General features: G+C 41.3%; 1 protein-coding gene across 2 annotated transcripts in view; it reads left to right on the top strand.

Annotated features, from left to right (window-relative positions):
• gabrb2a (gamma-aminobutyric acid type A receptor subunit beta2a) overlaps positions 1-11,436 on the top strand; it is a 30,922-nt gene extending 19,486 nt beyond the window's left edge. The window contains exons 5-10 of one of the 2 annotated variants that reach the window (XM_071458369.1): positions 967-1,049; positions 4,778-4,915; positions 5,223-5,375; positions 7,375-7,619; positions 8,081-8,221; positions 9,367-11,436. In XM_071458369.1, coding sequence (XP_071314470.1) covers positions 967-1,049; positions 4,778-4,915; positions 5,223-5,375; positions 7,375-7,619; positions 8,081-8,221; positions 9,367-9,723 — 1,117 coding nt within the window. In that variant the 3' untranslated portion in view covers positions 9,724-11,436. The remainder of the gene's footprint in view (positions 1-966; positions 1,050-4,777; positions 4,916-5,222; positions 5,376-7,374; positions 7,620-8,080; positions 8,222-9,366) is intronic. The other variant, XM_071458370.1, reaches the window with a different exon arrangement.
• Positions 11,437-13,705: the final 2,269 nt, after the last annotated feature.

Here is a 13,705-nt window from a genome sequence, read left to right as displayed (position 1 = left end):
TTGGATTTCTCTGATTAGCTAGTTCATTTTCTCTTTGCATTTAAACAACGTATTCAAAACATATTCAGAATCAGTCTGTAGTATGGACCTGAAACCTGGCTATAATGTTAAAGAGCTATGAAATGCTGCAAGCTCAAAAGCTATAGCAAATGTCATGTCAATGTTCAGATCTTAAGAGGACTGCTTGATCTGATGGAGAAAAAATATGTTTCATGTGATAAACCAGCTGCCACGTAAATTCATTAATTCAATCAACCTTTATTTATACGGCTTAATCCCATGAGAGCAGTTCAGTCTTTTTTACTGACACCCTATGCACCCTGTACAATAAAAGCAACATTTAGACAAACATCAAAACTTACAAAGCACCAAATAAAGGATAGGGATAAAATGGTGAAAGGGTGAAAAAAAAAAAAAGTTGCATCAAACCAGCAATAAACTGGGCTCCAAGGCTGATCTGTAGCCTCAGAGAAGAGGGAAGATTTCTTTTTGCACTTTTGTAGGCCAGCGCCAGGAGCTGGGACCCAGTGGAGGGTACAGCAGACAGGGTCTAACATGAAAGAGAGGAAATGTTGAGGAAAAGCACTGATCAGCAGGAGGTTTCTTTTGAGATCCTTAAAACAAGAAATACACATTGAGAGGGCAGTCTGAGCAAAGCTACTGGCCGATTACTTTATTTACTTTTTTTCTTTCTACTTACGCTTTGTAAAAAATTAGAACAAGCATCTACTCCTTCAAAGATTTGGCAAATGCCCATCTTTTTTAGTTGATTAAATTTAGGTTCGATTAGATTAGATTAGATTAGATTAGATTAGGCTCCTGCTTTTTAAAGGTTTGTCATCATCCTGCCTTGACGTGTACATACTCTGTTGTGAAGGTCAAATGAAATGAACTGTGCTGTTCGTGGCGGCCTCAGCTGCCTCTGTGATGATGAATCCTGTATTTTCCATCCCGCTCTGTGTCTAGGATCACCACCACTGCAGCCTGCATGATGGACCTGCGTCGCTACCCTCTAGATGAGCAAAACTGCACCCTGGAGATCGAAAGCTGTAAGTACCGTTGTCCCTGATTACCAGCTCTCACGCCCACACATACACATAGAATTAAACAGATCCCACGTAGGCATGCAGCTCTGAAGTCTGAAGTCTTCTGGTCCAGTGGCAGGCAGCAAGGTAGAAGGAAGGTTGATAAGGCTGCATGTTAAATGCTGAGAAAGGCTGATGAGACATCAAGAGATACGCATCAAGAAGAGGAACATCACTAATGGCTCACTGACTGATAACATCCAGCCTAATTAATTCAACTCCAACTGCAGTGGCTTCCCAAGGCGTGGAGGAGTCTGATTAGGTCCAGTGTTTCAGGGGTGTGCTGATTGTGGATTTTATGTGCCGCTTTCTCCCGAAAGTGCCTCCATGTTTGTACGGTACAAAGAGCTCATTTCACATGGAGTTTGTAATTGTACGTGATCTGGCGTTCTCAAGTCAAGGGAGGGAGGGAGCGTGTGGGAACATGAGAGAGAAAGACGAGGTCCTCTGCGTGTTTTATCTGGGTCCCCAGAGAAAAGGATTATGGGGCTGGGATGTGGTGTAGGGCTCAGTCTTTCCGGGTTTGATCACACTATTGCCAGCAGCGTTAAGCAGCACAAAAACAGTGCGGGTCAGAACTGCCTCTCGCTGCTCCTCTCTTTTCGTTTCTCATCTCCTTTCTTTGCACAGTCTCATCCTCTTCTTTTTTTCTCCCAGCCTTTTTATCTCTCTCACCATCACTCATACTATCTTTTTTTCTCCTCCTCACTCAGGCAGCCCAACACAAAATGCACACACACACACATACACACAGTGTCACACACATACACACACAGCTCCAGTTTTGATCACCAGGCAGTATCTGCTCTCATATGGATTAACTGGCAATGGTTTTAACGTTGGAATCGCTTCATGCCAGAGCATGCTATTTTATTCAGACTAATGAGCCCAGAGAACTCTCACTTCCCTTGATAAACTTGATGCATTTTTAACAGACACAAGTCTTAAAACCCCAGATCCCCTGATACATCAGCAGCTCACTACTGTGGCTCAGGCCACTGGCCTAATATGCCGGGCTGCGCTGAGCAGTAATTGATCTCTACCCCTCCAATACTAAGGATCTATTGCACGCATACACACGCAAATGTACACCAATGTATTCATGCTCATCTCATGCTCGTGCTGCATTGTCTGTCTCTTCATGTCATTCTTGTGGGACTCACATGACAGCCTGAGATGAGTGCAATGTACATATAGATATATAACATATAGAAACAATGGTCCAGAACTAATAGAGCCACACTCCTTTATGATGGTCTTTATGTCAAAACCTTCCTGATGCCGGCCCGTCATGTTTGATCAGGACTCAACTGAGCTGCACTTCAGAGCAGCAGCATGGTGGACTCGGCCTTAATTGGGGTGATGCAGGGTTGCACAAGGCGGGGATGATGACAGTGCAGACGTGGAGGAAGAGCTAACTCTGTCTGTGGGTGTACGATATCAGCATCAACCACATTATGCTCCACAGCCTCACCAGCACCACCAAGTAAAGAACAAGGCTGGCAACAATTTCTGCTTTTCTAATGTTTAACAAATTCCATGAAAAGCAATGAATTAGTTTAGTTAGTTTAGTGTTGCCTGGGGAGGAAGTCTAGCTTATTTGTCTGTGTGATAGAGCTCCACTGTTGTCCATTATTTAACCTATTTTTTTAAATAGTGTAAACCATATATTTGTGACCTGCTTTTAAAGATTTGCATCCAAACTATGAACATGGACATGGAGCTGAGTGTCACAGACAGGATAAATCAGAGGGTTTTGAGAGATGGGTTAACACATCATTGTTTTTGTTCTGTCCATGCAGTTTGTTGTGAATAAATAATAATTCCAACCTTAAATGTCACTGATGAGACAGCAGACACTGTGACACGTCACAGGACGAAAAGCACAGGTGTTAATAGTAAAACATCAGTTTCAGGGTATGGTCCATGCAGGTTCATGTAAAATGAAGCTTTATATTACTTTATATTATTAGTAACACCTGTGCTTTTCCTACTGCGCTAAGTCAAAATGTCTGCTCTGAAAAAGGCCTGTGGGTGAAGTTAGCTGCCTGTCCAACCAGTAACAACCCAACATGAGCACCATGACTAACTTCACCTTGAATGTCAGCGCCACAGCAACAAAGAATTATGTGTTAATTTTTAAAAATCAAAGCCTTGGAGTTTAATTATTCATCGCATCTGAATAGGTCACTGCCTCTATTCTGAGTGTGAGGCAGACAAAGTAGAGCTCAGTGCAGGGAGATGGCTGCTCCCTGATTGCCTGCGACGCTGTTCATGTCAGAGACAGGCAGTCTGCAACACTGGAGTCCCCTGACTGCAACTGCAATAGTTTCCATCCATGTGCACCAAATGCATCATGCTCCAAATCTCAGTTGCTCACAGTGTTATGTGGCTTTAAAATCGTACGTGCTTGTCTCAATATAAACATGCTTCAGAACGGAAAAATGCCCTGGTTTTGAAGATAGAGAGTTGCAGCTGCATCATTTATTTATCATTAACATCATTTATGAGTCTTTTCTGTTTATTATAGTTCTTTCTTTTTTCTCTTGCAGTGTAGAAAACGGTTTTCTGCATCACTATGAAAAGCCACAGAGAAGCCTTGAAGCTTTTAACTTTGAAATGACATGCCATATACAATTTGAAATTTTAATGCTGTTTTAAAGGGTCATACTTTACATTAGCACAAACCACTCTCCAACACACACAAAAATACAACTATTTTAAATCAATATCTCATCTTCCAGCCATTGTTTCAGGCTGATGTAAAGATGTTATGAAAACAATCCTGCTTGACCTGGTAATCCATCACAATGAACATGTAGCTACAATTTTTGATAATATTACTTGTCAACATTTGTGTTGCATTACAGAGAGAGAACGAAGATCTTTTTGAAATCTCATCCCTCTTGGATTGTCCAACATACAAAAATTGAAAGAAGCTTAAACAACCTTGTATTTATGAGCCATGTTGGTAGAAGATCATTGATATTGAGAAATTATTTTCTTTCATTAAAAAACTGCTACTTTATGGCTGTCAGCCAAGCAACTGATATTTCCAGAGCTTCCAGCAAACACTTGAACGCACCAACATAAAAGCCTTTTGAAAATGACCTACTTGCTGCTGCGTAATCATGCCTTTATAATTTAACACTATGGAAGTATTATAAAATCTTATAATACATCCATGTTTGACACTGACAAAAATAAGGTTAGCTAAGTGTTTACTGTGATTACCAATCAGAAGCAGGTGTCATGTCACTGTAAGTCGGTTTTCACAGCTTATAGTGAAGTGGCTGTGTGCATGCTTTTCAACAGTGACTGCCAAACCCTTTTGGCTTGTGACCCTTTTAAATGAGCAAATTATAAGTTTTGCTAATGCTGCATAGCCAAGATTAGCATCAACAGCTGTGCACTCACCTGTCTGGAGGAAACATTGTGACCTCAGCATCAAACCTCATTCTTTTTCTTGAAGAGCTGTCTGCTGTCTCCAGCGGTGGAAAGCAAATGCCTGAAATGCTGTTTAACAGGAGAAATCAAACGACATTTTGATAATCAAATGTACTTTTAGATAGGCTTTGGGTTGGAAAACGCTTTAAAAAATGCCCTGCTGCATTACATTATGATGTATTATAGACTGTTAATGGACAATGATAATGTTTCTAAGTGTGCTGGCTTTGGTTTCTCCCCTGCAGATGGCTACACCACAGATGATATCGAGTTTTACTGGAGAGGTGGAGACGGTGCTGTGTCTGGGGTCGACAGAATAGAGCTGCCACAGTTCTCTATTGTCGACTACAAACTCATCTCCAAGAACGTGGTCTTCTCTACAGGTAAGTGACGAAACAGTCAATTTTGTTGTTGGTCTTTTGACTTTGTAGTAGCAGGTGTTTCTATATACTGGCTGCTATGTTGAGCTAAAACAATTTTATTAGGAAAGGGACATTTACTGTAAATGAAAAATATTCCTTATAACCTAGTTTTATTTTTAACATTAAAATACATGCACACAAAAGACGTCAGCATTGAGAGACAGATATCGCAGCCTCCCTAGTGTCAAGGCAAATATAGCTTTTAGTGGGCGTCATTGAGGAAAATCTATTTGTATCCCACTTCTTTATCTCCGTGTGCCTCCTTCAGGTTCCTACCCCCGCCTGTCCCTCAGCTTCAAACTGAAGAGGAACATTGGTTACTTCATCCTGCAGACATACATGCCTTCCATCCTGATTACCATCCTCTCCTGGGTCTCCTTCTGGATCAACTACGATGCCTCGGCTGCCAGAGTGGCCCTGGGTAGGATTGCCTCGCCGCTGCTGAACAGTGACCCTGGGAAATAACCCAAAGCTAAATGATAACAGACCATAAAAAGAGCCATTTAACAAACACTGATCCGTTAACATTTAGACTGGCTTTACATAGACACATTAATGTGTCTGTCATGAGCCTGCTCTCTGTTTTGACTCTTTATTTTCCCAGCATTTACTTTTTTTCTCATTAGCTCTGAGCACGTGAGTGATAGCAGTGTGTGATAGGCTGCCCGGCTAAATGTCTGTTGTTCAGAGATGACTATATGCATGACTCATGCAGAGCGAGAAGCGCTGCAGCTCGACCTTGAAGCGTGCTGTCTTTCTCTATGCCTGTCTGTCTATCAGAGCCTCTCATTGGCTGGGGATCCCAGCTTATCAGAGCCAGATCCAACTAAATTACAGCCAAATGAAAAGTGGCAACATTGCTTTAATGTACCTTGCACATTAGAGTTAATGTTTTTACACCAATGTCAAACTACCACTGATACTAAAATGAGATGCCGCAAAGCTCCCTTTAGTGTTAAAGTTGGGTATAACAGGGCAGAGTAGCAAAGGAAATGGCTTTGAGCTTTATGTGTGTTTCTCTTGTCACACACCATTTGTTTTCTGAAGTGGGACACATGCGGGTCGGAGCCCCAGACGGTGCATTTGGAGGGTAACGTGATTTAAAGATGTGCCCGCTCTCAGTGTCCTGAGAACATACAGCGAGCAAGTGCAGCCAATGAGAGATGGGGCTCCATGCTACATTGACACCGCTGGCTACTGGGTTATTTATAATACGTGTGAATTTGACCAAATGCAGATTGTGCATGCAAATGACTAATGTATCAAACAAAATGCGTGTATGTCAAAAAAACAGGTGAATTGTGCTGTGACTAATAGCAGATGTTTACAGTGAGACTGTGCTTTTTATATAGCCTACAGTTTGTTTTGTGTCCATTTGCAAACATGATTGGATGCAGACCTTACTCATATGAAACACACACATACACACACACACAGGAACTCTCAGGAGGCTTCGAGGGATCTTTTTATCCATCTGGGTTCACATTCTTTCAGGCTTGTCTGTTTACTATAAATAAACACATATAATGCACACGATAATCATGAATGCTTATATTCGCAATCACATGCCAAGTCCTTTGAAGATATACACCTGATCTCCGCTATTTTGATGTAAAGCATATTTTAATGGAACTTTTTTTTTCATGATGTTCACTCATTCACACACACACACAGACTCAGAAGTTTTGCTGAATAGTGAGCACTAAATTTAAATTTCATACACTCACTAATTATCAGTATTTTACCATATCACTGATTGATGTCCTACTGTGATTTTCTTATCTTTGATATGTGCAGCATTGTATTGTGGGATTGTTAAAAAAAAAATGTATGTGCTATACTGTTTACTATACTATACTGTTTAAAATGTGCAGCATTGCACGTGGGATTGTTAACATAAAAAGCAGAGTGTGTACTATACTGTAGTGCCTAAAGTTACACACTCAGAATATGGACACTCATTAAAATATAGTATAACGTGCTTATTATGCATGTGTCATTAGTATGTAGCTTTTTTCGTTGCTGATTGGTCACACACCAAAGTATTGGATCATATTGAATCACCAAAATGAATATGATTTCACTCAAAAACACAAATGTCAACCTAATGTGGCACTAGAGTTAAAATCCAGCGATCACAAGTATCAGTTTGATCCATCCTTTGGGCTCCATAAATGTTAAATGTTAAATTTGATCTTAATCCATTCAATAGTTGTTGAGATATTTCTGTGTGGACAAAAGTCGTGGACCAACATTACCATTCCCAGGGCCATATACTGCTGGAATAACGAAATATGCAATATTAGCTTTAGTCAAATTGACAAGCATGTGTTTTTCAATGTACAGATGATGGTAAAAATGTCTTACAGCATCTAAAGACTTCACTCTCTCTCTAAACGTGTGACTCCGCTGATCTCCAGGGATCACTACGGTGCTGACCATGACCACCATCAACACCCACTTGCGAGAGACACTCCCTAAGATCCCCTACGTGAAGGCTATTGACATGTACCTGATGGGCTGCTTTGTGTTTGTCTTCCTGGCCCTGCTGGAGTACGCCTTCGTCAACTACATCTTCTTTGGCCAGGGCCCCCAGCGGCAGAAGAAGGCGGCTGAGAAAGCGGCCACAGCCAATAACGAGAAGCTGAGACCCGACCCCAACAAGGTACTTGCGCAGGGAAACTTCCTCGTGAGGTATCTGTGCTGTCGGTTAATGTATCTGTTTGTTTCTGTGGCAGCAAATGACTTCTTCTCCTCTCAAGGTCAATGTGATGCTGTGATCAATGCTTGATGTCCTTTACCAGCACTCTTTACTCCTGCTCTAGCTCTCCGTTTCTCACTGGTTTAGCCTTGTGTATCAACTTTATTTCTCAGACTAGAATCTGAAAGAGTGAATGCAGAAGCAATGACTGGCTTTTACTTTATCTCCATATTTCTGTGTCTCTCAAAGGGCAAGGCGCCTTGGAAAAATCACTGGCTGTGGTGCCAAAGCCTTCCCTTTAAATCTGATTCAGCTGCTAAAGTTGCAGGAACAACAGCAACATAAAAAATAAAACACCCTTTCCTTCTGAGTGTGGCAAGCTACGATTTCCCCAAAGTAACAGTGCTGATTTTGTATGCTTGCAGTGGCTGGTGGGAAATGTAGTTCAGAGAGATGATGCTCTGTATGCCAGAATGAAACAGAGGGAAATTGACGCATATGACTCGATGTGGGATCCCATCTTTGTGGACGATGCCGCATTAGGACTAGGCGAGCAAAGAAATAAGGTACTGGAGGTTTTGAAAGTCAAAACTAACAATGTCATCAATCTGAATCAATCCAGATCAGAGGAAAATGCTGTAGTTTTTGTGCATTTCTTTGATTTCTATAGATTTTTAAGGCAACTTTGATCATCACTCCCACCATTGTGTTTTTCCCTCTCTTGGTTTGCTCTTCATGCATTTTCCTGACAAACATGGCTTAGCAGTTTGATTTCTGCAGGCATTAATTTAATCTTAACTTGGGCTGTATATCTAAATTAATGGCAAATGACAAATATGGCAAGAAAAAAAAAAACATCAGTAGCTTCTCTTAAGATAATATAATTTAGATACAAATACTGTAAAATCTCAAAGGCAATTGATGAATCTCTTAAGATTAAGTGAAGCAACTGATAATAAAAAAAAAAGGATTGTCAGATAAGAGAAAGAGATCATTTGCAGTTTGATGAATAGTGCCAACTAAGTGGCTTCGCTTCAAAGTGAGTTACACAAAAACAACAAAATACAAATAGGCTCCATTTACAGCGGGACAGGATTGGATTAAAGGGACGTTTTTCCTCAGAAGTCAGGCTATGGATGAAGAAATGTTGATCCGAATTCACTTCCCACAACGTCTTTCCTGACCTGCCCTGAACCTTTTTAGCCTCTCCTCCATCTTTGCAAAGTCCTTACTATTTCTCTCAACCTTCTTCTGTCACATTTTTTCCTTTGCTTTCTCTTTTTTTATTCAGTTTGTCTTGTGAATCGACAGAATTTTAACCAAACTCTGGTTGAAATTCTGAGATGACAATGAAGATTTCTCCATGAGAATTAGTTTGTGGAGTGCGTTGTGCTCTTCCAGGAATGTTACCTCATAGTCTTGTGGTCGTATTATCACTCAGATTTTTATTGACAGATGATCAATAATTTATTTAGTGCTTTTGAAGTGCTTAAGATTTTCTTCACTGTAAGTAACACAGTTTTTGACTCATTTGCATTACCCATTCTAGCACCTCATCAGTATTTTTTACACACTGAATTGCTTAATGATCATTATAGCTACATTTGTTTTGAATAATAATTTTTTACTAGATTTAGTTTGAATTTGAATACACTCTTTTCCTTAGGCAGTAACTTGTCATGGCTCCACCTGTTTTTACACCCTCACACAGATGACTCCCGATGACAACATCCTGTTCAGCACCTTGGAAATGAAGAATGAGATGGGTGGTGCCGGGGATCTGTCCCGGGGCCTGGGAGCACCCGGAGACCCCCGCAACACCATGCTGGCATATGATAGCTCAACGCTGCAGTACCGCAGGGCAGCCATGGCTCGCCAGAACTATGGCCACAGCGCCTTGGAGCGCCACGCCCAGAAGAAGTCGCGCCTACGGAGACGGGCCTCCCAGCTCAAGGTGAACATCCCAGACCTGTCCGACGTGAACTCTATCGATAAGTGGTCCAGGATGATCTTCCCTACCGTCTTCTCCTTCTTCAACGTGGTCTACTGGCTCTACTACGTCCATTAAACCTGGTGGCGTCCACTGGCCAGCTTATGGCGGCCATGTAAAGAAGAGGGGGGGGAAAGGGAGACGGGGTTTTAGGGGACATGAGAGAAATGACGAAAGAGAGGTGAGAGATGATGTGAGTGAGAGAATGAGAGATGAACAGTGCACCAACTTTTTTTAGCTGGTTCATTTTAGAAAAAGTGAGGAGAATGCAAAGACTTTTGGATGGACTGCAGCAGCACCCAACACTTCAGTCAGCAGTGACTCTTAGGATTTGGGAAACACCTTAAAACGACTGACAAACACTCGAAAAAGAAGAGCAAGTTTTAAAAAGACAGAAATGGTGCCTGTTCCAGAATTTCAATATATCACTAATATTTGTCATTCGTAGCTTACTCTCTGTGGATCAAATATTTATGCTTGTGTTTGCATATACTTTAAGGATTTGTTTTGTTTAGTATCTATTTACTTCGTAGCCGAGCTGTCTGCATCCAGGAAAGCTTTATAAATGATTTTAAAGGAGTCATCCTTGATAGTCTATTTTCCTATAATTACTGTATATCAAAAACATCCTTTAAAAGCATGCTTATGTTTGATTTCATTTGCATCTCAGTCATAATGATGATGGAGCGCAAAAGCATTTTAGTTTTATTAGTTGAAGTGAGTCTGTCAGTTACCATTTTGCAGCTTTGGCTTAGCACAGCCCACCTGGGTGGATGGTTTGAGCATCGCTGGATGACCACAGGTGGACAGCAGGGGGCGCTCTTTTCTCTGGACATCCGTGTGGGGCTTTAATGGTGCCAATGCTGAACAGAAAAAGCTTCCTCGGTTGTTGAAGGTCCAAAATTATCCGGTGAAAGAGCGGGACTGTTGGACACTGACGCTTTGGCCAAGTTTATGTTTTGCTTTTTGCTGTGCTGACAGAATCAATTCCATTTCACCACGTGGTTATTATTATTATTTTTTTAAAAGAGAACATTTGACTCCTCCGTACTTTCTGCCATCGTGTGAGAAGCTTCAGAGGCGGAGAATGGCTTTAACATGACTTAAGCTGGTGTAAGAACTTTGCTGATAGATGAGCTGAGTTTCATTGCAACCAGAGTTGCTGCATAAATATGGCAATCCACAATCATCATTATCAGTAGAATTGAATGATAGAAGTATGATGCGTTCCATTGTGATTAGGTTTCTGTTTTGAAAAATTGTAGATAAACATAAATCATGTTTAAAGAAAAAGAGATGATTCATTTTTATAAATCAATACTCACATTATTGTGTAAATATTACGAATTTATTCTATTTAAATGGGTCTCTGTTGTTGTTTTTGCAGTTGAATTACAGATCAAAATGTTTCATTCAGTTAAAAAAGAAAACAGCAATTTAACTGAGGAAAAAAGAAAACACGATTCACAACTTTGCTGACTCTGTACTTTTGGGACTTTTCTCTCTTTTCCTTTCTTTTTAATGGACTCTAAAAACATCTACTTGCTGAAACTAAAGCACTTCCAGACACCAGTGACTTTTGGGTCAATGTTTTGTTCTCCAGAAACGACTTAACAAGGACCCCACTATCCAGGCATTGAAGTCAGGCATATTTTGTACAAAGTTTCTGTAAATTCCAATTGTAATATTTCATAATAACTGTAAATATCTTGTGTAATGATTGTCAGCAATTATGAAGATGTATCTAAATTCAATTAAAACTCAATTCAGTCTATCACTTCAATAACAGAGTACACTGGTGGCGGTTTTATGTGTCCCGTGTGAGTGTCAGGCTGATTGCTGACTGTCGGGCTGATTGAGTGTCTGAATGAGTGCGTGAACAACTAAACCCGACACAGGGAGTGAGTATGCAAGCGAGAGAAGCAAATGTAGGGGTGAATAGAGAGATGTGAGGGCTGCAGCTGGGGACTATTGGCTGCATAATGGATGGAGAGGCAGAAGAGTCAGAGCCAGAGGCCGCAGCGGTGGTCTAGGCTGAGATGGGCTCGGCTGGGGTCTGAGCTGGGGCTGAGCGCCGGCCCCAGCCTCAGGGGACATTAACGCAGAGAGCCATAGATATGGAGGCACTCTGTGGACTCAACTGTGGCCCACTGGCTGCAGGGGCCAGAGCGCCTGCTACAAAAAAAAAAAAAAAAAGATAGGAAGAGAAAGAAAATAAAGGGCAAGAAAGAGAGCGATCCATCCATCAATCCATGCCTCAACTGTTCCCTGCGTTCTCCCCTCACTCAGCAAACTGATGGCACTCTTCACTGCACACACTTCCTGACCTGACCACTGTTACAGCCCTTAAATGGATGCTATTGAATATTTGATGGTGCAAAACACTGAATATTTAATATTTAAAGAGGGATTTTGTTCTAACAGAGACTAATGTGCAGCTAATGTTTGATTTTGAATGAAGAGGAGCAAAAGAACACAGTGAGATACCAATGCATGGAAGATATTTTAACTGAAGAAATATCTTGATGAACATTATGAATTAGAAATAAGGATGTAAGCAGGAAATACAGATTTTGAGTTTGTTGTTCTGCTTCAGACACAGAGAGAACCTTAAATATGCAGTAGTGGCCTTTACTCAGTGAGCTCAGGAAAACGGAGGGTAAAATAACACAAAGAGAGGATGTTACTGCGGAAGCTTGTTTTTTGAACTGAAAGACAAGACCAAACCCTGCTCTGAATAAGACTGCACACTGCCTGTGTGTGTGTGTGTGTGTGTGTAATGCTTCTGGGAGTAAAAATTCAAAGTGCAAAAACCACCTAAAAAAGGCAAATTGGTGTAAAAACTGATGTAATGCGACATGTAAGTTTGTTCCAGGTTCCTCCATGCATCAGTAAAAATCAAATCTACATTACTGTTCCCCCTCGGTATAACACATGTATTATATCACTGTAGTAGACAGATGGTTTGTGCTAAATTGGTCCTCTCTCTTTTCCTCTTTTCAAAAAGGGCATTAGTGTTGACATGTAAGGGGGGGGGGGGCAGATGCTTTCTACTTTGTAGTGTTTCCATGTCACTGGAGTAATTAGGAATGCACAGATCTCTGCTCTGTGGAATCATGTGTGTGTGTTTTGTTTCCAAGAGAGTGTTTTCTTTCTGTGTGTGAGTGCAGTGTGGACTCACAGCTGCGCCACTGTGCAGTCGGGTAGCCAGCCAAGGCAAGGCCAGCCAGAGCTGACTGGGACGGGTGAGAGGGTGAGTCTGGCACACTCGCGTCACGCCACTCCCCTGCTATACACGTATCTGATGGAAAAACACTCTGAAGCTGCCAGGAGAGATGAACCTGCCTGTGTCAGCTGTTCAAGGACAAAACAGGAAATCATTTACATTTTTGATGGTTGATAAACCAAATGCAAGTTTGGCAATCAAAGGATTTTCTGCACCAATAAAGAATCACACTAATTCTTCCTCCTTGTGTGTTAACATTGTGGACCGTATTCTCCGTATGGGGTGTGTAAGTTCCTTCTGCTGTGTTCATTCACACTGCAGACTCTTCATACATATTTTTGCCCTGAGCAGTCGTGGCACTCTGCTCGGTGTTGCGTTGTCAGTTCAGATCTCTTTATGACCCACTGCACCAATTTTCTGCTCTGCAAATATTGGATTGTCAGCTCATTTGACCACTGCCTTGTTTAAACTGTATTGGTGTGTTTTTAGAGTTTAATTTTAAAGGACAACATCAATGTGTAAAGTATTAATGACAGCAAAGACTGCTTAACCACAAAGGTGTAAGTGACTTACAATTCTGCAATGTAAGCGTCTATTTCAAAGGTTGAAAAAGTGCCACTGGTTCTGTAATTCAGCTAAAATGAGATCAGTGACAGTAAAATTAAAATGAGTCACAGGAGCAATCACAGCTAAATTTCTGACTGTAATCAGCCCCCGTGTTTCCCGTCTCAATGAGACTTGAACAGCTCCAGTGCAAGGAATGCAAACACACCTGTCAATGCAAGGGGCGGACTCAGAGGAGGGTTAGGTATGCTGTCAGTGGTTTTAACCTGG

The sequence above is a fragment of the Trachinotus anak genome, unplaced genomic scaffold (assembly GCF_046630095.1).
Source record: "Trachinotus anak isolate AG129_WGS33_773 ecotype Australia unplaced genomic scaffold, CSIRO_AGI_Tana_v1 ptg000021l, whole genome shotgun sequence".
NCBI classification, from domain to species: domain Eukaryota; kingdom Metazoa; phylum Chordata; class Actinopteri; order Carangiformes; family Carangidae; genus Trachinotus; species Trachinotus anak.
Note: the sequence above shows the minus strand (reverse complement) of the source record. Positions and strands in the feature narration are given on the sequence as shown.